At 48.3% G+C, this 26,223-nt stretch overlaps 1 protein-coding gene across 1 annotated transcript; it reads right to left on the bottom strand.

Annotated features, from left to right (window-relative positions):
* Window positions 1-211: 211 nt before the first annotated feature.
* Ubap1l (ubiquitin associated protein 1 like) lies at window positions 212-14,337 on the bottom strand. Its single transcript, XM_051156669.1, has 5 exons — window positions 14,174-14,337; window positions 9,415-9,987; window positions 6,718-6,927; window positions 1,520-1,621; window positions 212-586 (listed from the first exon to the last, which is right to left on the bottom strand). Exons 1-5 carry the CDS (start codon window positions 14,291-14,293, stop codon window positions 452-454), a joined length of 1,140 nt encoding a protein of 379 aa, XP_051012626.1. The 5' UTR covers window positions 14,294-14,337; the 3' UTR covers window positions 212-451.
* Between the last annotated feature and the right edge of the window lie 11,886 nt (window positions 14,338-26,223).

Below are 26,223 nucleotides of genomic sequence, written 5' to 3'. Positions count from 1 at the left end.
GTTTTATTTACTTTTATTATGATTATTATTTTGGGTTTTTTTTTTTTCTTCTTTCTTTCTTTCTTTTTTTTTTTTTTAGACAGGGTTTCTCTATGTAGCCCTGGCTGTGCTAGACTCACTTTGTAGATCAGGCTGGCCTCAAAATCACAGTGATCCACCTGCCTCTGCCTCCCTAGTGCTGGGATTAAAGGCATGCGCCACTCCGCCCAGCTATTTTTGGTTTTTCAAGACAATGTTTCTCTGTGTAGCCCTGGCTGTCCTGGAACTCACTGTGTAGACCAGTCTGGCCTCGAACTCAGATATCCGCCTGCCTCTGCCTCCCTAGTGCTGGGACTAAAGGCGTGCACTGCTGCCACCACTACTCAGCCTTAGGTTTTAATAATACACTTAGGCTGGGAGGCAGGTCTGGTACTTTGCTGGTCGGCGATGCATCACAGAGTGTCCTGGCTTGTCACTGGGCACAGGCTACCAGCTCTTCCAGGGCTTGTTCACGCTGATTACCATGGACCAACAGCACCTCTTTGATCCGGTCTTGCTGGAAGCCCATGTCACTGAATTGCTGCCAGAGGTGCAGGAACTCCCCTGCCTGAAGAGGAGGCAGACAGGGTACTCCATTACTGCAAAGCTGCCTCAGTCTTGGGTATCCCCCTGCCTGGTGCCCACTGCACATGAAACCAGACGGGACAACTGTGGTCCCTTCACCAGGGAAGCCTGACCCTGGGCAGTGCCTGTCATCTTCCTCTTCCTCTGGGGATGTGAGGAAAGAAGGTTCCAGCCTTGCTGAGGCACCATTATCTGGCTCATTCTGGACTCCCTGTGATTGGTATTAGGGCAGGATGAGGAGCTACACAGCAACTTCAGGAGGATGTACAGCAGCTCCAGGAGGATGAACAACCCCAGCCAGGGGTGCTGCCATATCACAGCAGCTCCAGGAGGATACACAGCAGCTCCAGGAGGATGCACAGCCCCAGCCAGGGGTGCTGCCATATCACAGCAGCTCCAGGAGGATGCTCAGCAGCTCCAGGAGGATGTACAACCCCAGCCAGGGGTGCTGCCTGTGAGCTGACAATGCTGGATTTCAGCCAGCTCAGCCTCTGCTGAAGACCGCCCCTCACACACAACTCTCAGGTCTGTGAACTGCTGCCCCACTACTGTGGTAGGAGCTATGAGGGCACTTGTGACTTTCTGTAGGGCCTGAGGCTCCCTGTATGCTGTGAGGGCATCAAACTCCTCGAGTTCACACATCTTCAGATTGTTCCTGGATGGGAGTCTCACAACCAGCAGGCATCCAGTAATGTGTGTTGTGTTGGTTCAGTTAGCTGTGGAAAGCCCCTGCAGTTCCCTCTCTGCCTTTTTGCTCTCTGTCTTTCACCTTCTGCTGTGCTCCCCTTCCAGGTCAGTCCTTTCTCCCCAGTGTGAGCAAGCCAGTTCTCTCCTGAGCAGTCCACACACTGCTCTGGGGCCATTGCACCCCTGCACCCCGTGCTCCCACCCCCTGGCTCCCACGCAGGAGGCTGACCTGATGCTCGGACAACTGGAACATCTCCATGGCCTCGTCCACCAGAGCCTCGTCGTAGCCCTGCTGCAGCAGCCTCTCACAGGCGCTGAGGTAGCTGAGAAACTGGGCCAAAGAGGGCAGAGGGGAAAAGACAGTCAGAGGAGTGTCAGGGACGAGCTGGGGTGTCACCCCAAGCCGTGCAGACTAGACAACCCATTATAGGTAACAGGGAGCCAACGGAATTGGAACAAGCTTCTCTTGAGAACCAGCAGACAAGTGACAACAGGTCCTCAACAAATGTCCCGAGTTGAGGGGTAGAATCCAAGGAAGGGGCTGTTCATATGTTCATAAAGCCTAAGTGGGGTACAGGACAGGCTTTAAGCAAGTAGGTCAACCCCAACACAGCCGCTACATGTGCTACCACCAACCTGTCCATCCTTGTCCAGAGGAGCACCCAAATGCAAACGGAACCTCCTCACCCATCTCTATGCATCCCTCCTCATCCCCAGACACACATGTCACCTAGGATGACTTGAGTTCCCACCAGGCAACAGTCTGCACCAGAACTGGGGGAGGGAGGCAGCAGAGGAAGCGCTCCTGGTGCTGACCACCTGTTCTCATCACCCCTGATCACACCATCAGGGGCTTCTCTCATTACCAGAGAGGATCATCAGACCAAGGCTGGGCTGGCTACACAGTGAGCTGGAGACGAGCAGGTGACATAGTAAGACCTGACTAAAAACCAAACAACAACAACAACAACAAACCCCCAAACAAACAAAACGTGTGCTGTCTCAAGGTAGCTAAGCCGGAAGGGCGCTTGCCTTGTGAGTGTGAGGTTCAGTCCCCAGCACCTTATGACTGGACACGACGCTGCACCGGGGAGGTGGAAGCAGGAGAAGCAGAAGTTCAAAGCTGAGGGAAGAGTGCTTGCATCATAAGTGTGAGGACCTGAGTTCAAGTGCCCAGCACCCTCATACAAACCCGGGCATGCCACATGCCATCCTGAAGCCTCAGCACTGTGGGAATAGAAGCAGAATGCCCGGGGCTTGTTGGCTGCCAGCCTAGCTCTAAGTTCAGTGAGAGAGCTTGTCTCTGAAAGTGACAGACGAAGATATTTTCTCTGGTCTCTCATGCACTCATGAGTGTCTGCACTTGCACACACATATGCACAAATATTACACTATATTATAACACACACACACACACACACACACACACACACACGTCAAAGATCACCCTCAGCTACATAGTGGGTTCAAGGCCAGCCCAGCCATGTGAAACCTTGTCTCTAAAACAAATGTGCTGCCCTTTATCACACTCCACCTTGCTCACAGCCTCAGCTTCCTCCTTTACTTGAGGCCTCTGTCCACCTCCCCACCCAAGGCCAGCCTCTTTCTCCTCCCAGAAAGCCTCTCTGCAGACTCTGTCTTTACTGGGCTACGCTTGAGGCTCTTTGGCACCACCCACCCGGTGCAGTGTCCATTGCTTCACTTTATATTTGTGTCCACTCACATTTTGGCACAAAGTGGGAGGTTAGTCAGTCACCACCGGGTCCCTGACACTAGCAGGGGAGGCATAGGAACACAGTAAACGTGTTCATTAAACAAATTAAGAACTACCTTCAAGGAACTCACAGCTTAGTGGATGAGATAAACCAGGCGTGAGAGACCATGCCAGTGCTGGGCAGACCAAAGCAGGATTCACAGGGCCTGGGGCCAGACGAAGACTCTAGGCCATGAGAGCCATGTGAGTAGCTGGGAAGGAGCAGGTCAGGTTTCTGCTGACCTTTAGAGCTGGCTGGAGCACAGGCATCCAGCCCTGTGGTTTGCAAACTCTTGCTTGGAGCTCTTGGTCTGTTTGTCCCAGCACAGCAAGCTTCCTGGAGCTGGAGGCCTACGGCTGCAGGAGCACAGAATCCGGCGCTCCTGAGACCGGGGCCACCAGGACACCTCGCCCTGGGTCAGAGCACATTTTGAAAGCCATTCACCCCAAACCCCTTCCACAGCTGAGGAAAGGGAGGGTCCCAGAACAAGGCTCCCTGTCACTTGACCTCTCAGGGCCCCTCGGTCACTCTGATTGGCTGCAGTGGGCTGCAGGAAGGGCAGGAGGGGATCTCAGCTGACATGACAGTGGACAGGGACAGAGAAACTGTCACCTCCAGAGAGAGGAAGGACAGGGGCAGGTGTTGTGGACACTCCCTCACAGTAGTGTTCTCAAGCTCGTCACAGCCATTCCAAGACCTTTAAAACTACTGATATGGTCTCATCAGCAGAAGGTCTCGTATAAATGGTTTGGGACAGAGCCTCGACTTTGGGACAATTTTATGCTCTCCAGGTGATTTCTGTTATTGTTGTTGTTTCTTGTTTTTGTTTTGTTTATGAGACAGAGTTTCTCTGTGTAGCTCTAGCTGTCCTGAAACTTGCTCTGTAGACCAGGCTGGCCTCGAACTCAGAAGTTCATCTGCCTCTGCCTCCTGAATGCTGGGATTAAAGGCATGCACCACAACTGCCTACCCAGCCCTCCAGGTGATTTTAACTTTAAAAATAGTGAGTTCAAGGCCAGCTTGGTCCAGGACAACCAAGCTAACACAGAGAAAACCTGACTCAAAAAAACAAAAAACAGAAAAACTTTAAAAACAACTTACTGGTAGCTGTGTATGGTAGCATACACCTTTAATCCCAGCAGTAGGAGGCAAAGGCAGGAGGATCTCCAGACCAGCCCGGTCAACATAGTAAGGTCCAGAGTCAGGAGACTCTGTCTCAAAAGTGCTTTGCTTATTATTATTAGTGTGTGTGTGTGTGTGTGTGTGTGTGTGTGTGTGTGTGTGTGTGTGTGTGTGAGACGTATGGTAGACGGGGAACAACACATGTGTGCCATGTGTGGACATGAGAGGGCAACTTCTGAGTCAACTCTCCTTCAACCTTTATCGTGCCAGGTCCTCGGGCTTTCTCTGCAAATCACAGGTCGACTAAAAGCTGACTACCTGTGTAGCATGCCAAACTATTTTATGAGGACCATGTGCAGATCAGAAGTCTTGTGGCACCAAAACAAAAAACAAAACAAAAGAAAGCAAAGACAAAAAACAAAAAGTGAGCCAGGCCTGGTGGCCCATGCCTTTAATCCCTGCACTCGGGAGGCAGAGGCAGGAGGATCGATGTGAGTCCGAAGCCAGCCTGGTCTACAAAGTGAGTCCAGGACAGCCAGGGCTACACAGAGAAACTCTGTCTCCAAAAACAAACAATAACAACAAACCCAGAAGCCTTGGGGCCACCTGCGGATCAGAAGCCCTCAGGACCCAGATCCACTGAGGGGCCTTGGGGACCAGGCCTGGGGACCAGGCCTTGGAGATTCTCCTGCTTGGTCAGATCTTGGGCCTATAAGACTGTAGAAGCAAGCAGGCTTGCCTCAGGCTCAGGGCAAATAAGGATATCACCTTCAGACCCCAAGATAAATCCCTAGAAATCACTGATTCCAAACATATTCCTCAAAAGAAAGCCTCAAAGGGAGCCTCATATGTCTAGTGTCCCTTAGCAGATCTGCAATTGGCCCTTGAATTGACTCCTGTGCCACTCATGCCTGTCCTGCTGGGAAGGGAGAAAGGGAGGTAGGATATGAGGGAAGGAGGGAAGGAGGATGAAAGGGAAGGAGGGAGGGAGGGAGGGAAGAGTAATGCCCAAAACTTTTCCCCATATTTCTACAAGTGCCCTGTCTCCATAACCCAATGTCCTCTCTTGTGGGTCATCTGTCACTTATCTAGGCCAAAGGGGACTTACTAAAATGTCTTTCAGAGAGGAGCCGAGGAAGTACTGACTGTCAGGGAGCCAGATTCCCAAACACGAAGAACCCTGATGCTTAGGCAGTAGTGCTAATCAGGGATGGCACACTGGGAGAGGGTGTGGGTGCCAGCAGTGACATCCAGCGTCACCTCCCATGCCTGATCAAGGTCTTTCCATACCATCCCTTTTGCCTACTGGGTCTTTTATCAAAGTTTTGATCTAGGCTTCAAGGTACCACCATTTGGTCCCCAACTTCCTTTCTTATCCTAAGTCTCATGAACCTTCCTCTCATACTTCCCACAGGTAGACGAGGGGAGCACCTCCCAGATGTACTGTGCCTGTAACGGCAGCCCTTATCTCAGAGTCAGAGCTCTTCTACCCTTGAAGCCCATCTCAGGGTGAGGAGGCCCAGTGAAACCTTTCTGAACACTGGAACCTCTTTGAGGTAAGGCTGACAATGAGTAGGATTTCTTTGTACCTGTCCCCACCCCCCAATCAGGAGTAGAGTCTCCCCTTTATTTATTATTTATTTATTTATTTTGGTTTTTTCGAGACACAGTCTCTCTGTGTTAGCCTTCGCTGTCCTGGACTCGCTTTGTAGACCAGGCTGGCCTCAAACTCACAGTGATCCTCCTGCCTCTGCCTCCCGAGTGCTGGGATTAAGGGTGTGTGCCACCACACCTGGCCTGCATCTTCCCTTTAAACTTGGACTGGTCTATGGCATTCTTTGACAAATAGAAGGAGGTGGCAGTGACTATACACAATCTGAGGGCTTGGCCCAGGTGACCTTGAGATGTTTGCTCTTATATTTTTGGAACCAACTAGGCTAATTTTCTGAAGAAATGTGGTTTAGTTGGCGAGTATCAAATCACTGGACTGAGGCAGCCATTGTAGCTGAATCAGCAAATATCATAAAGAAAAGAGACTGTCTAAAAAGATGTGATAGTATCTGAGGAAGACCTGAGGCTGACCTATGGCCTTCACATGTATTTGCGCGCGCGCACACACACACCAGCACACATGAGCAAATACACACATGCACATATCTCTCAATAGAGATTGTCCTATTGGACAGTTCTAGAGAGGTTCTTGGCTGCTGAAAGCTCCAGCCTCTAATATTTGGGGCATGGAGTAGGATAGGAGGTTGAATATGGAGACCCCCTGTGAGGAGATAGCAGAAGGGCTAGAAACTCAATCCTAACTTGGTAGTTTGTGCCAGGCTGAGGTTCTGCCTCTAAAGAGATGGGAGCAAGGGCTGGGCCTCTAGACCAGTGGTAGAGAGCTTGCCTGCTATGTGCACGGCCCTGTGTTGATCCCCTCATTGCAAGAGAGACAGGAGATGGGGAGAGAGGGAGCAAGACCTTTGTCAAGTTAAAGGTAAAAGGCCATTTGACCTTACCTGGCTCCAGTGCGCAGCCCCTCAGCACTGGGCCCACTCACCTGGCTCAGGCTCTGCCGTCCTGTCTTCTGCAGAGCCACGATGGCCCTTCTCAAGGGATAGCCCAAGGCGACCACTGGCCCGATGAGGTCCTGCTCCTCTTTGGTCAGGGCAGACAGCAGGTCATTTGCTGGATCAGGATGCAATCTACAGGAGACGAGGGGCTGGGGTGTCTCCCTAAGAGGTGGCAAGCAGGTGTACGGGCTGAGGGACTGAAATACAGACAGGAAGTCACAGTTAGCTGGGCGGACATCTTGTTTGTTTGTTTGTTTGTTTGTTTTTTGAGACAGGGTTTCTCTGTGTTAGTCTTGGCTGTCCTGGACTCACTTTATAGACCAGGCTGGCCTGGAACTCACAGCAATCCACCTGCCTCTACCTCCTGAGTCTGGGTGGGCTGGACATCTTAAGAGGTGGCTTTGTGTCCCACTTTCTACACACTGTGGAGAGCTTTGGGTCCTGCAGGCCCCAGCTCCTCGTTTTCTACTCACTTTGCCCAGGTGTCAACAGAGACCATCTTAGAACACTGCATCAGGCTGTTAAGAGGCATAAATTAGAGCATGAGCAAACTGCGTAATTAGCGAAGGGCCTGGCATGCAGAAGCTGTCAGCAGAAGCTAATGTTTCACTTAGCACTTGCAATACTGCAAGTGAAATGTGATAGGTAGCCCAGGTATACATGCCTGTAATCACAGCTACTTGAGAGCTGAGGCAGGAGGATTGCTTGACTCCAGGAATTCTAGGTGAGCCTGGGCAGCGTAGTGAGAGGTCAGGTCAGTAAGAAAGAACAAAGGACAGATAGACATGTAGCAAGCTTGTCTCAAAAGCACAAGGTCCTGGGTTCAGCCTTAGCATCTCACGCACAGAGCTTGGTGGCGTATGCATGTAATCCCAGGTGAAAGGGGATAAAAAGTTCAAAATTGTCCTCAGCTTCCATTACATAGCAAGTTTGAGGTCAACCTGGCCTACATAAGATCCTGTCTCAGAGAGAGATAGAGATAGACAGACAGACAGACAGACAGACAGAGGATCATCATTCCATTATTTCATGCCAGGTTCAGAGAAGTCAGTGAACCAATGCCCAGTATACGTTTGAAATGAGCCCTGCCTTGAGGCTGCCAGACCCCACAACTTAGTGAGAGGGAGGGTCTTCCCAGCACACTCTGCTGCAGCTTGGCTAAGCTAGGTCCCAGCAGGACAGAACTCATGTCCACACTTAGGCAAACGCTGAATTACAGTAGATACCTTGAAGACATTCCTGTGTTGGGCTAGAGTCACAGAGAAGGACTCCTCACCTGGGAATCAAGCTAGCAGGGCATTGGTGGCACACCACCAGACCTCTTCTCCACCCACGAGGGAAATCCGGATGTGCCTTGCCCTTAGGGCCTTGGTGCATGTATGAGACATATAAGCTCCCTGCTACCACCTCTCAGGGGGTGCTCTGCTATGACCCCTCCTTTTACTTTAAGTTGGGGGAACATCCAGATTTGAGCAGAGGTATTACTTTTGTCTTTGAAAAAGACTCTTAGGTAGTACTGTCTGCCTGGTTTTCCTTAGGCCTCATCCTCCTGCCCCAGCACCCTCCCCCGAGGGCTGTTGCTCGAGTTGATTTATTTACACAACGTCTTGTTTGGTAACTAGGTAGCACAGAGTAGCCTTAAAGTTGCTATGTAGCCAAGGCTGGCTTCCCACTGGCAACTCTCCCACAACAGTCTCCTGGGTGGCTGAGATTATCAGCGTGTGTCACCATCTTCTGCTAATTAAATTGATCTTGACCTGGGAAGGGCCATTCTAGCATCAACATCTGCAACCAGCCCAGCTCCCAAAGCCCTGCCCTCTCACGATGGCCCACCTTATGAGAGGCTGGTGCAGAGTGGTCCAGCAATTCAGCCAGACTGCCAGACTCTGTCTTTTGGGTTTCATTTCTCCTTGGTCTTATTCTGTAGCACCTCAGCGTCTAATTGTGGGACACAAGGCTGTGCCCAGAACCATATTCTGAGACCAGTCTGGATCTACCTCAGTCTTCCCTGGATCCAGGGCTTTTGGATTCTGAAACTTACTCATTGGGGTGAGGGGGTGGTTTCTTAAAAGAAAAAAAAAAAAGCTATAAATACGAAATTGGGCACACCTGGGCTGCCTGCCACTTAAGTTTCTCTGGACTCTAGGCTCATTGCTGACTGGGAACTTTCTGTGCACTCTCTCTGCCCTGGTCTTCCCAGCTACATCAGCCCTGCCAGTCAAAAGCTGATCCCACACCCAAGTCTGGGCTTCTCCCTACATCCTCTTGACCAAGTCCCTTTGTCCTGTGGGTGTCTGGTGGGAAACAACTGAATAGTTCTTGATTGAGCCATCAGCTTCTCCAGCCTTCTAGGTGAGAAACCCCAGATCCGAGTCCGTAACAGGCATTCACTGAGCTCCCCCTGTCGGTAGGGTCTATTGCGAGGTGCCCAGGATACAGAAATGAATGTTATTCCACCCTATCCCTAAAAGAACTAATATTCCACTGCCAGAGAAGATGGCACTAGAAACTGTGATTGCTAATCATTGTGGCACAACTGCTAGGCTGCGGGAAGGGCAGGACCACAGGGCCGGGTGGGGAGGAATGAGTAGAGAGCAGGGCAGAAAGGCAGGAGCCTAGGCTGAGAACCTTCAACCTGGAGGCCTCGGCTTGGGGGCTGTGGTCTTGAAGGAGAGAGTTCTTACAGCGACCGTGGGCTTGTGGCTCCGCAGGGGAGGCATGGCGCCAGCGGTAGAGGGTCGTGGGGGCAGCTCGGGGACGTTGTGGGGCTGCGGTGCCGGGCCAGGGGCTGGTGCCGGGCTGGCGCTCAGGCTCAGCATGCGGTGGCCACGGAAGCGGTGCAGGAGGGCTCGGGGACACTTGGCTAGTCTGCTCTCTGAGAGCCGCCTCCCAGCACCAGCCAGCTCAGACCTCATGTTTCGCAGTACGTCCAGAGAGCAGCGGCGTTGGCTTGCAGGGGAGCCTGGCTGAGGGCTGCTGGAGTCCAGCTCCTCCTCGCTGACAGAGGAGGTATCTTCCTCAGCCCCTTTCTCTCCTATTTCTTCTTCTTCCTCCTCCTCCTCCGGAGGTTCTTGTAGTCCAGCCTCTGGGTCTCTGACTTCAGCAGGTGCAGGTACCAGACTGTATTTTGGACTGGCCAGTAAGAACCAGGCTGGAGGGGCAGATGCAATCCCCATGTCATTACTTTGGTGGGGGAAAGGTCCTTGGGTGGCGGCTTCCACCCAGAAGAGAGCCTTCCTTTCCAGGCTAAAGTCATACTGCAAAGAGAAGAACAACGTGAAGCTCAGCAACGGCAAGCCACAGCCCGTGGGGCCACAGCCCTCAGTGCTGCTTGGGGACCCTGTTCAGTCAAATTTTCCAGTTGGGCAAAGTTCCTGGCTCTGGGTATCCTCACAGCCCACTCCCATCCTCCCTTACAGATGCTTCTGGGGCCTATGGATCGTGATATTTCAGTGGCAAACCCTGGCATCGAAGACAAACCTAGTGATGGGTTAATAGAGTAACCATGGTAAAACTCCAATATTTAAAGCCCCTTCTGTCAGGGATGAAGAGATGGCTCAGTGGTTAAGAGAACTGGCTGCTCTTCCAGAGAACCTGGGTTCAATTCCCAGCACCCACATGGCAGCTTATAATTGTCTGTAACTCCAGTTCCAGGGTATCCAACACCCTCATGCAAACATACCATGCAGGCAGAACACCAAGGCACATAAAGTAAAATTACACACACACACTATACACACAAATAAAATAAAATAAAACTCTTTGCCATTCAGTATGTCACTGAGCAATAACTACCTCAAAGCACTCTAGTAGACACGGCCCTCGTGGTCTGGGGTTCAGTTCAGCCTGCAGAGTGCTTGCCTGGCTCACATAGAGCTCCAGGTTCCAGCCTAGCACCACACAAACTAGCCATGTGCATGGCTGTGCACGCACGTGAGCTCAGTCCTGAGAAGGAGAGGCAGGCAAATAGGGAGTTCAAGGTCCTTCTGGGCCACTTAGTGAATGTAAGACAATCCTGAGCTACATGGAACCCTGTCTCAGAATTAACGTGTTTGCAACAAGGCAGTTTTCCCCTGGGCCCAACAACGCTGTCAGCCTGAGATGTCGGTCCATCATATAAACCTCCTCAGACAGGGCTAATTCCTGTCCCCACTCCCTGTGCTGATATGCAAGATTATTTCAGGGCCCAGGGAATGTATCAATCTAGTCTGCATTAAATTCTGCTTGGTGGGTTCGGGTGTCCTTCCCGTTTCCAGATTAGAAGCTCAGCTACGTCATTTGTTGAGGGCAGATTATCGCTGGTGGCTAAGCGGTGTCTCTGACTGACTACAGAGCGCCCTCCAGGGCATGTCAGGTCACTTAAGGGCAGAACAGAGTGAGGTGTGATCATCTTAGCATCTGGGAAGCAGAGGCAGGCAGTTATCTATGATTTCCAGGCCAACCTGGAGATCCATGCCAGCCCAGGCTACATCACAGTGAAACCCTCACTATGAAAAACAAAGAAGCTGAGCATGGTGGTGTTTGCCTACATGCTCAGCATTTGGGAAAGCAGAGGTAGCCAGATCTCCGTGAGTTTGAGGCCAACCAGGTCTATAAAGCGAGTCCAGGACAGCCAAGGCTACACAGGGAAATCCTGCCTCAAAAAAAGCAAAAACAAAACCCAAAACAAAACATGGGGGGCTGAAGAGATAGCTCAGAGGTTAAGAGCACTGGCTGCTCTTCCAAAGGTTCTGAGTTCAATTCTCAGCAACCACATGGTGGCTCATAACCATCTATAATGAGATCTGGTACCCTCTTCTGGCATGGGGGCAGCATACTGTATAAATAACAAACAAATAAATCTTAAAACAACAACAACAACAAGCAAAAGAAGCTGGGCAGTTGTGGCACATGCATTTGATCCCAGCACTTGGGAGGCAGAGGCAGGTAGATCTCTGTGAGTTCAAGACCAGCCTGGTCTACAAAGCGAATCCAGGACCAGGACAGCCAAGGCTACACAAAGAAACCCTGTCTTGAAATATGAGAGAGAGAGAGAGAGAGAGAGAGAGAGAGAGAGAGAGAGAGAGAGAGAGAGTCCATGCTGTGAGTCTAAAGTGTGTGTGTCTTTCTGCTCGCCCACCTCTTCTCCTGGCTTCCCACTACCGAACGGGCCTTTCCCGTACTCCTTCCTTTGTTAGCCATGGGGCTCTGAAACTGCCTTTTAGATCTGTTTCTTGGTGCTGTGTTGGGGATGAAAACCAGAGCCTTGTACACTCCATGCAAGTGTTTGGCCACTGGGCTAAAATATTTATATTTTTACCAGAGTTGTGTATTTTTGCTCTTAACTTTAAAGGTAAAGGTGTTTCTTTCCTCATTTGTCAGTTCTCAAGTTAGATTATTACATGGGCTCTAGTCTGCTTTCCTCTTCTTCTTTTGTTTTGGGTTTTTTGTTTGTGTGGTTGGTTGGTTGGCTGGCTGGTTTTTTGAGACAAGGTTTCTCTGTGTAGCCTTGGCTGTCCTGAACTCACTCTGTAGACTAGGCTGGCCTCAAACTCACAGCGATCCGCCTGCCTCTGCCTCCCGAGTGCTGGCTTATGTCCTACTCTTAGTTAACACAAAATGATTCGGAATCTGGGACTAGATGTTAGTCTTGCCTCAGGCAATTATATCTGTTCTCTGGACCTCAGGTTCCTTGTGTGCAAAATGAGCAAGAGTCCCACATACAGGAGCCCCAGTCCAACTTCAAAGTACCTGGCAATCTTAATCTTTAAGTTCATAAGGGTCTTCATCTACCCTACGGTACATCACTGCTATAACATAGGCAACTCCTCTACCCGAGCTACAGCCACAGCCCCATATTTTAGTATAAATGCAACATAGCTCTCTCCTAAATCTTTAAGTAAACTTGGTTCATAGAAAGTTAAATCATTTTTTAAAATTTTTGGGGTTTTTTTTTGGGTTTTTCGAGACAGGGTTTCTCTGTGTAACCTTGGCTGTCCTGGACTCACTTTGTAGACCAGGCTAGCCTTGAACTCACAGCGATCCACCTGCCTCTGCCTCAAAAGTGCTGGGATTGAACGCCTGTGCCACCACACCTGGCTGAAAGTTAAATCATTTTTATCCAGGGGGAGCAGAAGGGAGAGATACAAGGTCCTTTCAAGCCTCCAGCCAGTGTACTGGGAGTGTGGATTACCAATCCTTCCCAATGTACTCACAGAGCTACTTGCCTTTGTTTTTTTTTTTTTTTTTTGAGAGAGGATTTCTCTGTTTAGCCCTAGCTGTTCTAGAACTCCCTCTGTAGACCAGGCTCTACCTGCCTCTGCCTCCTGAGTGCTGGGATTAAAGGCATGCACCTGCTAGCTGCTTGTACTTTAAAAAAAAAAAAAAAAAAAAAAAGAGTATTTATTTAGCAGGGTGTGGTGGCTCACGCCTTTACTCCCAGCACTCACGAGACAGAGACAGGTGGATCTCTGAGTGTTTCAGGCCGATCTGGTCTAAAAAGCAAGTCCAGGATAGCCAGGGCTACACAGAGAAACCCTGTCTCAAAAACCAAAACAAACAAGCAAACAAACAAAACAAAAACAAAAGAGGATTTATTTATTTAATGATTTAATGTATATGGATACTTTGTCTGTATGTGCACACCAAAAGATGGCATCAGACAGTTGTGAGCTGCCATGTGGTTGCTGAGAACTGAATTCAGGACCTTTGGAAAAGCAGTGTGCTCTTAACCACTGAGCCGTCTTTCCAGCCATGCTACTTGTAGCTTTTTTTCCCCCCAAGCCATGGCTGTCCTGAAACTCTCTTTGTAGACCAGGCTGGCCTCGAACTCACAGATCTATCTGCCTCAGCCGCCCAAGTGCTGGGAGGATTATAGGCATGAGCCACCATGCCCGTCTCAAACACTTTCTTTTCTTTTCTTTTTTTTTTGTTGTTTGCTTGTTTTCTGAGACAGGGTTTCTCTGTGTAGCCTTGGCTGTCCTAGTCTTTCTTTGTAGACCAGGCTGGCCTTGAACTCACAGTGATCCATCTGCTTCTGCCTCCCGAGTGCTGGGATTAAAGGCGTGTGCCAGCAAGCCTGGCGCAGCTTGTATTTTTTAACAGAAGATTCTAGACATTGAGTCTTATCACAAAGAGGAATTCTAACAGCTGATGGGGAAGAGGGGATGAACCTAAGCATGCTGGCAGTGATGAGCAGCTCACACAGGTCGGCCCTCAGCTGACCTAAGCATGCTGGCAGTGATGAGCAGCTCACACAGGTCGGCCCTCAGCTGACCTAGGGGGAAAAAAAAAAGCAACCTCATCACCCAGACAAGGAGCCTTCTCCATAGAACTTATTGGCTTGTTTTCAAACTCCCTAGACTATCTGAAAGCAAAACCCAGCTTCCCTTTACAATCATGAGACAGGCCCTAGGGGCTCGACGTCAGATCCAAGGACAACGCTAGATAGTCAGAGTCACTTACCATGGAACCAAGCAGAAGCTCTCTACAGTCCAGGACACTGAGCTCGGGTGCAGGGTCAGGCTCTGTGTCCATCACAAAACCCTTGGGCACCTTGAAGGGGACATCATCGAGGGCATTCATTCTGCCCGAGGATGGCGGAGCTGCCTCAGAAGGGCTGAGCAAGCAGCCTGCTGGCAGGGAGAAGGTGGAGAGTCCTCAGAACTGGGATCTCCTGTGTGGTGGCCCCCAACAGCTTGAAGGAAAAGATAGCTTGGCCAGTGCTATACAAACAGGGAATAAATGAGTAAACCCCAGAGCATCCACAATGACTATTTTATGTCAAAGCCATGTGTTATCAGGTATGCCCAAGCCATGCCCACAGGCTGCATGCGCCCAAAGATAGCAATGAACAAGACCCAATACAAAACTATAAACTTACTTAAAACGCTATGAGGTTTTTTTTCCTATTATTTTCCTGGTTTGGTAGTTCAAACCGGTGCCATTCTCCAGCAAGGTGTCCTCTGATGTCCACACACCTGCTTTGGTGTATATGCAGGTACACACACACACACACACACAGACAAATGATACATGACAAATAAATGTCATACATTTTCTTAAAGAGTAAGGATGAAGAGCGACAAAGTAAAGTGGAAAAGTATATGACTATGTATGTTCATAGAGTCAGGATGCCCTGGAACCAGAGTTATGAGTGGTTTAACCATAAGCTGCCTGACATAACTGCTAGACTCATCTGGTCGTCTCCAAAGTAAGATGTGTTCTGTACTGCTGGGCCATCTCTCTGGCTGAGCTGATTATTATTATATTTCTGGAGCTCTGTGTTTGCTAGGCAAGCACTCTACCTCTGAGATACAGTCCCAGTCCCCTTTCTCTGCTGTGTTTAAGAAGCGTGAGGCTGGGGATATAGTCCAGTCATACAGTATTTGCCTGCTTTACAGAAGGCTCTGGGCTTGACCCCCAGAGCAACAAAAACAACGCCCCCGCAAAAACAAAACAAAACCCAGACCAACCAACTTAGGGCTAAAAGGCAACTTCCTCAACCTAGCAGAGAGTAGCCCTACCCATCTACAGCAAATACCCCATCACACTAGAGTCCTGAGAAATGTCCTCAAGGCTGGCAGTGGGACAAGAGAAACCATCTCCTCTGTTCACCATGGTCAGATAATAGCTTGTGCAAGAACGGAAGGAAACTAATACAAATGCAGATTGGAGAGAAAGATAACAACCATTATTTGTAGATGACACAGTTAGACAAGCCAAGTCCAAAGGAATCTATGAGCAGAACCTAGAATTTGTAACATAATTTAGGACGAACACTGACTACACGGTCATCACATCACACAAAATAAATGCTTTCCTTATGTGTGAACAACAAGCCATACAAAAGCATTTTTCATATTTAAATAAAAAATGACTTTTTAAAAATAGACCAATGGAGCTGGAGAGATGGCTCAGAAGTTAAGAGCACTGTCTGTTCTTCCAAAGGTCCTGAGTTCAATTCCCAGTAACCACATGGTTGCTCACAACAATCTACATTGAAATCTGGCATGCAGGCAGAATATTGTATAAATAATAAATTAAAAAATATTAAAAAAAATAGACCAATGGTGTTTGTTGATAATATATCCACCATCAAGGACTTAATTTAACACAGTATGTGTAAGGTCTCTACATAGAAAACCCAAAGCTATTAAATAGCTCAAAGATAATAAACCTCAACATATAATTTTCCACTAACTGATTTACAGATACCCCAATTAAAATGTTACCACATTTCTGGTAGGAATTGGCATGCTACTTCTAAATGAGGTACAAAGAACCAAGAAAAAAAAAGCCAGGGCAACTTCTTTTCTTTTTTTAAAAAAGATTTATTTATTATGTATGCACCAGATCACATTATAGATGGTTGTGAGCCACCATGTGGTTGCTGGGAATTGAACTCAGGACCTCTAGAAGAGTAGTCAGTGCTCTTAACCGCTGAGCCATCTCTCCAGCCCCAGGGCAATTTCTTTTAACTTGTATGTGTGTCTGCATGAATGCAGGTGACACGTGCGCAGGTTCCCACAGAGATAAGAGTGTTGGTTTGCCTGGAGGTGGGGTACAGGCCTTCGTGCGTGGGCTGCTCAGCATGGGGTTTGGAACCTAGCTTTTGGCCTTTATGAGGACAAGAAGTGCCCTTAAGCACCGAGCCATCTTGTCAGCCCCAAGGCAATATTAAAGAAACAAATGAGAGAGGGGAGAGGTGGGGGAGAGGAGAGAAAGTGTTAGAGACAGAGACAGACACCATGCCTCTAATCTAGCACTGGGAGGCAGATACAAGAGAATCTCTGTGAGTTCAAGGCCAGCTTGGTCTTGGATATTGAGGTCCAAGGCAGTCAAGGCTATCTAGTGAGACCCTTTCTCAAAAGCTAAAGCAAACACCAACACCCCCCTCCCCACAAACAACCAATCAACAAACAGGGGGAAAAAAAAGTATGGTAGTGACACAAGGCTCTTCAAAGAGAGCAGAAGAATGCAAACAGTCCAGAGACAGAGTGCATGGCAGACCCGTGATTGGTGACAAATGTCACTCTGCAGAACAGTGGGAAAGACTTTCCAGTGAGTGCTCTGGATCAACCTGATATCCACCACGGTCTTGGGTCTGGAGGTTGTGCGGTGGTAGCACACTCAATTAGCATGCATGGACCTCAGAACTTCAAAAATCTTCACCTCACACTAAATTCAATCCTAAAGGTCTTGATGTGAACAGCAAAACCAAAACAACAAAGCTTAAGGGGTCTATGCCATCATGGTAGAATAAACAAACCTTTTTTTTTTTTTAATTTGAGCGTTTTACCTGCCTATGTGTTGCTCACATACGAGTGAGTCTGGTGCTTTTAGAGACCAGAAGAGGGCGTCAGATACTCTGGCACTGGAGTTACAGTTGGGAGCCACCGTGTGGGTGCTGGGAACTAAACCCAGGTCCATTGAAAGAACAGCAAGTGCTGTCAGCAGATGAGTCATTTCTCCATTCTAAAACAAACACTTGTTTTTTTTTTGTTTGTTTGTTTGTTTGTAAGGTGTGCACTTCTATTAAATTGGTCTCAGGTCAGTACACAGGAAAGCCTCTGGCTGCTTCTATATCCCAACCCATTCCCAGGGGGGACCAAAAGCCTTCATATATCTCAAGCCGAGAGAACAAAAGAAGGGGTGAGTCATGGTGACTGACTATTCAAAACTAAAAACCGTATTAAGGCAGAAAAATTTTAAAAATCTGTGATACACATAATTTACACAAAAACAACAGTTACCTCCCTTGAATGAACTCTGGACATGGACTGGGTCACCTTGCTTTCCAGAGTAGGGGGCAGTTTTTGGGAGGATGAGGGACTTTCTGTAACCAAGTATCTCATCAGAATGATTATCAAACAATGTACAATCAACCCTCAGGCACATAGGACAACTTCGAGGATGCTTGCTCTGACCAACAGCCTTCACTGTTACAGTTTTTAAATCCTGAGTCAAAAGCATCAGAACAAAACAAAACAAAACAAAAAACAAACATTGAAACAAAACAAAACAAAGAACCCTCACAAAGTCATGCCAGTGTTGTTTCCTGTTTGTCTGCTTTCCTGCAGAAGTTAGGTGTTGTCAAGAGCAGCGTACCCAGAAGCATTTGGAGGGAGCCAGACTCATTGTTCTTGTCTGGTCAATGCACATCTGCTGGAAGGTGGACAGTGAGGTCAGGACAGAGCCAGCAATCCAGAGGACTTGCGCTCAGGGCAATCAGTGAGCTTGATCTCCACAGTGCTGGGAGCCAGAGCAGTGATCTCCTGCAACCTGTTGACAATGCCTGGGAACATGGTAGTACCATTAGACAGCACTAGTTGGTGTGGAGGTTTCTGGAAACATGGTAGCACCATCAGACAACACTAGTTGGCATGGAGGTCTCTGGGAACATAGTAGCACCATCAGTTAGCATTAGTTGGTGTGGAGGTCTCCGGGAACATAGTAGTACCACCAGACAGCACTAGTTGGCATGGAGGTCTCTGGAAATATGGTAGTACCATCAGATGACACTAGTTGGCATGGAGGTCTCTGGGAACATGGTAGCACCATCAGATGACACTAGTTGGTGTGGAGGTCTCTGGGAACATGGTAGCACCATCAGATGACACTAGTTGGTGTGGAGGTCTCTGGGAACATGGTAGCACCATCAGACAGCACTAGTTGGCATGGAGGTCTTTACAGTGTCGACGTCGCACTTCAAGATGACAATGGCAGTAGTTTTGTGGATGCCACAGGATTTCATAGGCAGGAAGTAAGGCTGGAAGGGTGGCTCAGGGCAATGGAACTGCTCTTAGCCAATAGTGATGGCCTGGATGTAGGTAGGGTAGCTAGTAGCTCTTCTTCAGGGAGGAAGAAGATGCAGCAGTGGTCATCACTTGCTCCAAGTCCAGGACAAAATGTAGTACAACTTCTCCTTAATGCCATGTACAAATCCCCCCTTGGCTGTGAGGATGAAGCTGTAGCCATTCCCAGCCAAGATCTTCATGAGGTAATAATCTATCAGGTCCCAGCCAGCCAGCCTCAGATGAAGGATGGGTGGGTGAGAGCACGACCCTCATAGACAGCATGTAGGGGTAAGAGAGCAACTCTCAGAGATAGACAGCATGTGGGTGAGAGTGCAACCCTAATAGATGGGCACATATGTGTGAGATTGTAACCCTAATAGATGAGCACATGAGGGTGAGAGTGTCATCCTTGTAGATGGGCTCATGTGTGTGAGAGTGTAATCCTTGTAGATGGGCACATGTGTGTGAGAGTGTAATCCTTGTAGATGGGCACATGTGTGTGAGAGTGTCATCCCCATAGATGGACACCTGTGTGCTGTGTGTGAGAGTGTAATCCTTGTAGATGGGCACATGTGGGTGAGAGTGTAATCCTTGTAGATGGGCACATGTGTGTGAGAGTGTAATCCTTGTAGATGGGCACATGTGTGTGAGAGTGTAATCCTTGTAGATGGGCACATGTGTGTGAGAGTGTAATCCTTGTAGATGGGCACATGTGTGTGAGAGTGTCATCCCCATAGATGGACACCTGTGTGCTGTGTGTGAGAGTGTAATCCTTGTAGATGGGCACTTGTGTGTGAAAGTGTCATCCCCGTAGATGGACACCTGTGTGCTGTGTGTGAGAGTGTAATCCTTGTAGATGGGCACATGTGTGTGAGAGTGTAATCCTTGTAGATGGGCACTTGTGTGTGAGAGTGTCATCCCCATAGATGGACACCTGTGTGCTGTGTGTGAGAGTGTAATCCTTGTAGATGGGCACATGTGTGTGAGAGTGTCATCCCCATAGATGGACACCTGTGTGCTGTGGGTGAGAGTGTAATCCTTGTAGATGGGTACATGTGTGTGAGATGATGCTGGTGGTACCACCAGGGCTGTGCAGGACAGTAGTACATCATGCATAGCCATGCAATGGCTTAAGCATCAAAGGTTTTGAACATGATCTGGGTCATCTTTTTATGGTTGCCCTGAGAGTTAGGGGGATTCTCAGAGAGCAGCATGGGGTACTCCTCAGGGTCCGCACGCACTTCACTATAGAAGGTGCTGGATCATCTCCATGTCATCCTAGTTGCCTTGCTCCATGGGACAGTTCAGGGTCAGGATGCTTCTCTTGCTCTAGACATCAATGCCCATATAGGAATCCTTTTGGCTCAAGCCCACCACCACACTCTGGTGCGGCTGGCAGCCCAAGACGGAGGTAAAGGCTGCTGAGGGCACGGCTGCAGGCAAAGCTGACTTTGCACATGTAGAACTGGGTGGCTGATGTGGACTGGCTGTGGAGGGACTCTGCAAGGTCTGTGCTCTCAGGGTAGACACGGACTCCCAAAACGAAGGCTTCTTAGAGAAGTTTGCAAAAGATGAATGATGGAGAGCCTGTCTTGGTGGCACAGGTCTGAAATCCTAGCTACTCAAGAGACTGAGTGAGGGTGATCACAAGTGCAGTGCCTACCTAGGAATGAGTTTAAGTCTAGTCTGGGCAATTTACTGAGACTGACTTGACACAGAGGTAAAAAGACAGCTGGGGTTATGGCGCTCAGGGCTCAGTGGTAGAGTGCTTGCTTAGCAGGCCGGAAGGCTTCGGTTAATCCCCAGTACCACATGTATACAGATACATACAAAGAAAGAGACTAACACTGATAAACTGGATTAAAGTTAGAAGTCTTAGTCATCATATCTCCTGACAAAGGACTCAGCACATACAATGAACTTCTACAAAACAATAATAGAAGGAGGTTTTAAATTCTCATTAAGCTATTCAAATAGCCAATGGGTACAGAATGCATTGTTTAGCCTTTTTTAGTCTCTGGGTATATAAAATAAAACAGCGACCCAACATATACCCAATAGTGAATGACTCTGATTAAAAAGCCTGGCCATACATGCTGTTGAAGAGACGAACATCCGTAACTCTCATGCACTGCTGGCAAGAAAGTCAATCAGTACAGTCCACAGCATCTACCAAGGCTGAAATCCTAGAATTAAAAACCCATCTTCATATCACTTAACTTTTGGGTAACACTGTAGAGTATCTGCCCTTAGGTTAGTAACACAAGTAGTTCACTGCCTTGAAAACCACCACCTCCACCACCACCACCACCACCAGCACCACCTCCACCACCACCACCACCTTCTTTCCCATGGAATTCAAGCTCAAAACTACCTATATAATACACACTAAACTCCTGATCACAGCCTGGTAGTTTTCAAACAATAGGAGCTTGGATCAGGATGTGCCTCTGGCTCCACACAATCTGTCATCCCCGACAGGATGATGCAGAGCCCTACTGCCTGGGGTCACTGTGCGGTCATCCTGTTCCCAACAAGACAGCCTCATGCAGAGGTAGGGTGGGTAATCTGGGAGCAGACAGGTCAAGTGATGGCAGGTGGCCAAAGCCCTTAATTCCCTCATCCTCCTCCACCTGTCCATCCTCATCAGTGTCTTCCTGCCTTTAGGGCTCATCTCTTCCTGAGTCCACGTCCCTGCATGTCAGTGGTGGCTCTTTGTGCCCCTCTGGGCAAGATCAGGCAAGTCTTGGGGTAACCATCCAAATCTGCCTTATGGCTCATTCTTACTGGGTGTTGATGAGGTCTAAGGATGTTCTAAGAGGCTCCAGAACATTCAGCCCATTTTACCATCCTCGGATGTATCTTTCAGTCTCAGCTACCACTGACTCTTGAATTGCAGGAGCCCAGCTTCTATTGAGGCTCAAATGTAAAATCTTATCCACTTGAGATACAGACACAACAATCTCTCTCCTCATCTTCCACTTGAAGTCTGCATCCCTAATAAATGTTTTCTGCTCAGCCCTCAGCTGGCATCTAGTTTGAAGATTCTGAGGGTCTCTTTCGGAAGAGAAGAGGGCCAGAGTGGGGACCAGAGCTAGTTAGAATACTTCAAGATGCAGCAGGGAGTGCCTCTGGAAGGACAGGCTAGTTCGTATGGGGCGTAGGAAAGCTTTAGGAAGCAGATAGTGCTTGGGTATCAAAAGGCAGGAAAAAGGATTGTGAGCAGAAAAAGGGTCAAAGAGCAGGGGTCCAGGGAAGGAACAGCTTGAGGCAGACAGGAGGCACAGGACCCTGCAGGGCGGGGTGAAGGGGTCACAAGTGAGGAAAAATTGTGTGCAGTCTGCAGCAAGACTCAAGGGTAGAGTGGGGTTGGCAGAGAAAGCCCTGAGGGGCTGGGGCGGGGCGGGGGTACATAAGGAAAGAAAGGCTGTGCCTGCTTCAATGCCTCAACAAACTATATACTCAAACACTTGACAAATTCCCAGCTGAGGCGTGCGCACTGGGCGACATCTGAGTCCGGGGTTGGACTGTAAATTGCAGGGATTGACCTAAGTGGGGGCCTAGCGATCAATGACCCCCCACTGTCTGCTAAATGATTTCATCCTTGCTTGCTTAGAGCTTCAATTACCTGCCAACAATTTCACCTTCTCTATGTCTCCTCTGAGATCAAACTCATAAATATCTGCCTACAAGCACCTCCCATCTTTAGAGTACCTCTGATTTAACAAAGTGAACTTCACCTCTCTTCCCTCAAATAAACCTTTCACCCCAGGCCTTTGTCTCATGGTATGATGGCCTGACCCAGGGTGCTGAGCCACTCAGACACTTTCCTTTACCACTTCCTATCTCAAATTCTCTGCCAAGTTTCTTAAGAGTCTGTCTGTTTCACCCTAAGGCCATGGCTACCGTGGGAATCTAAGCTGGTTGGACCACACTGGGACAACTAGCCTTCACTTATCTTCTTGTGTGCTGTAACTGTATTTTTGCTCCGCACACATAAGCAAGAATGATCACTTCAAACTATAAAATTACGCCACCACCCTTTCTCTTTCCATAGTTCTCAGGTGCTTTACAAATAAAAATTAAACTTGTAGAGGTTTGCAGTACCTAGACTGATCTTACATAACTGACTAGAGTGGCCTCCGTTGGCAGTGGTCCCGACCCCACAGCACCCCAGCACAGCTACTCTTGATACTGTGTTTGCCTTTTCTCAACAGCTATTTAAAAGCCTTTACTTCCTCCCCCAGAGCTGGAACATCACTAAGAGCGTTTCTGAGGCAGTTTCACGTCCTCCAGGCCGAATAAGGCCTTCAATTTCTGATCCTCCTGCCTTCACCCCCCAAGTGTGAGAATCTGGTTTTATGGGGTGCTGGGGATTGAAGCCAGGGTTTCATACATGGCATTCTGCCAGCTGCCCTCTGCCCTTCCACTCTGACTCACAGCATCCTCAGTGAAGCAGGCCGCGCGTGCAGGTGGAGTAGTAACTTACTCTTCCTACATGACACTGTTTATACTATCTTACTTAGATGGGTAATAAATGTGTCTGAAGACAATTCCTACTTCATGAACTCAAAGAACCTTCCAAGTACTCAAAACGTTTTTTGATTTGTTGTATTAATGGCTATCTTCCTTTTAAACCCGTGTTCTCTGTGGGGCTATGGGGTATTTCTTGGCACCCATAGGCACTTTGTATGAACTATCTAGGCAATGAAAATACGGGTGTGCTAGTACACCCCCTGAACACAATCACAGTGACAGTGGAAATCTGTGAGCACAGCGTGGGAGCAGTGAGGGTCAGTCAGGATGGAGGGAAAGGCAGAACAATGTGTCAGGCACTGAAAGCCTCCACGAAAGTGACGATGCCAGGAGGGCAGGGGTCCTGTCCCTGCCTTTTCTGCTCTTAGCACCTGCACCACAGCATGTGGAGAATGGAAAACAACAACCCACCTTCCAGAGGGCACAGCTCAAACCCTGCTTCCTGACCCTTGTGTGAGTTACTAGACAACTGTCTGCTGATGCACACACTGCTAGTTACACGAGGCTCACGCCACTGCCTCTAACACCTCAAGTTTGGCTTCAGCGACTATGGAAAAACAAGCTGATTCCAAAGGCAAATGGAATCTGCTGTGGAAACAAACTCGTTGGCAGCAGCCAGGCGTGGCACATCAGGAACTTCTGTGTGGACATACAGGAGTACAAAGCTCACTCAAGTTACCTCACAAGGTAAAGTGGGATGATATATCAGCTAAAGAAGTATTTTTAAACATATCATTTAAAAAAAGATGCTAACTGGAACTAAGACATAATTTGTACTTACCTTGTGATCCCCAGGAAGGCTTCTCTCCGGACAGAATATGAAGACATGAACTGTGCAACAGATGGTATAATCCCAGCTAAGCTTTTTTAAAAGTCACATGGACACAGAAACATGAAGGGTTTTAGTGTGATTAAGCTGGTTGGCTTGTTGCAGCCAGTTCTCAGACAGCACAAACTCGGGTACTCCAGCCAAGCACCCAGTGTTTCACATACAGTGACTGTCTCTAGTGGTCTGTTACTCTCCCCTGTGTTTACCCAGTTCCTCTAACAGTCTCTCACAAGTCCTCAGTGTGTGTGTGTATGTGTGTGTTTTGTTTTCCTCCACATGATTAATCTGGACCTGAAGGAACGGCTTAATGGTTATGAGTACTGGCTGCTCTTCCCGAGGACTCGGGTTCAACCCCCAGCACCCATATGGTGGCTCAGAATCATCTGTACCTCTAATACCAGATGATTGGACTCTCTTCTGGCCTGTGGGGACGGGACATGTGTGTAGTACAATGGCATACATACAGGCAAAACACCCATACACATAATTTTTAAAAATTAAGAATAAAATAAATCAACATTTAGTTAGCTTTCTGATTAATCTCTGATTTTTTTTTTTTTTTTGAGACAAGGTTTCTCTCTGTCACCTTGGCTGTTCTGGACTCACTTTGTAGACCAGGCTGGCCTTGAACTCACAGGGATCCACCTGCCTCCGCCTCCCGAGTGCCAGGATTACAGGCATGCACCATTACCACCCAGCTAATCTCTGATTTTTATTTCTCCATTTTATTCACTGGTGTTTACTATATGGAGAAGTTATGTAAAAGTGAGAACCAAAACAAAGGCTTGACAGAATTCTATAAATCCAAATTCTGTTGACTATAAAGACCAGCAAAGGAGGAAGGGCTGGGGTATAGTTAGGGGTACAGCAGCTGGATCTTTCTAAGCCTGGAAAGAAACAGTGGGGTACAGACCTGAAGATACACTGGGAAAAAATTGACCCGTTCCCTAGCTGTACAACATAAGGCACAAACGCTCAGGCTGGCAATATACCAGGAAACGTAGGAAACAAAAACATTGCTTACTTTATAAAGCCTTGCTGGCTCAAATGTAGACGAGGAACAGCTTTTCCCTACCCAAGACTCAACACCTCCTTTTCTGGGTCAGTTGTTGAACCTTCCTAGTCCCTGACCATCAGTGCTGGTGTCCATGGTGACAAGGCTGACAGTTGCTGAACCTTCCTAGTCCCTGACCATCAGTGCTGGTGTCCATGGTGACAAGGCTGACAGTTGCTGAACCTTCCTAGTCCCTGACCATCAGTGCTGGTGTCCATGGTGACAAGGCTGACAGTTGCTGAACCTTCCTAGTCCCTGACCATCAGTGCTGGTGTCCATGGTGACAAGGCTGACAGTTGCTGAACCTTCCTAGTCCCTGACCATCAGTGCTGGTGTCCATGGTGACAAGGCTGACAGTTGCTGAACCTTCCTAGTCCATGACCATCAGTGCTGGTGTCCATGGTGACAAGGCTGACAGTTGCTGAACCTTCCTAGTCCCTGACCATCAGTGCTGGTGTCCATGGTGATAAGGCTGACAGTTGCTGAACCTTCCTAGTCCCTGACCATCAGTGCTGGTATCCATGGTGACAAGGCGGACACCACAACTCATACAATCCCACCTTTTGCCTGTGCTTTTCCTGCAGCTAAACTCAGAGCAAGAAGTAAAGAGTTCACACAAAAGGTGCATAGGCCTGTACAGTTAGGTGACACTAATCATATCAGACCTTAAGACACACAGGGAAAAAACAGCCCCCGCTCCCTAGCTGTATTGAATGAGGCCCAAAGAGGGGCAAAGGTGTTAGTATACTACACCCAAAGGCTCCCAATTCCACACCGTTTTGGCAACCATTCTTGCTATACAGAGTTAGATTCTGCAGACAAAGTTATGTTTAGGAATCATTTTCCTGCAGTAAACACCTGTGTATTAAACTTCGGAGTGAAATGCTTTAGTAATGTGAAGATGAAATGTGTTAAATGATTTGAGAGAGAATAAATCAGGGGAAAGGCTCAAATGAAAAGATGAAAATGTTATTTATTCAGCTTTTAGGAAATTAAGTAACAAAAACCCAGAATAAAGCAAAACAAAAACCATAACATGTCACACGACTGATCATGTCCAAGTAGAATAGTACTTATTAATGTATAAAAATAAAATTTACCATTTATATTTGCTCTTTTCCCAACTTGTACTATATGGATTTTTTTTAGAAGCCTGAGCAACCTAGCCCCCACCACATGACTGAGATTATGCTCCCATAGGGACACAAGCTTCTGTTCTTGGAGGATCCATACAACTAGATCCCTTGGAACTTTTCAACTGGCGCTTTGTTGAAGAAAACAGACACTGTATGTCAGA

The sequence above is a fragment of the Acomys russatus genome, chromosome 14 (assembly GCF_903995435.1).
Source record: "Acomys russatus chromosome 14, mAcoRus1.1, whole genome shotgun sequence".
Lineage (NCBI taxonomy): Eukaryota > Metazoa > Chordata > Mammalia > Rodentia > Muridae > Acomys > Acomys russatus.
This window is presented reverse-complemented; position numbering and strand designations above follow the sequence as displayed.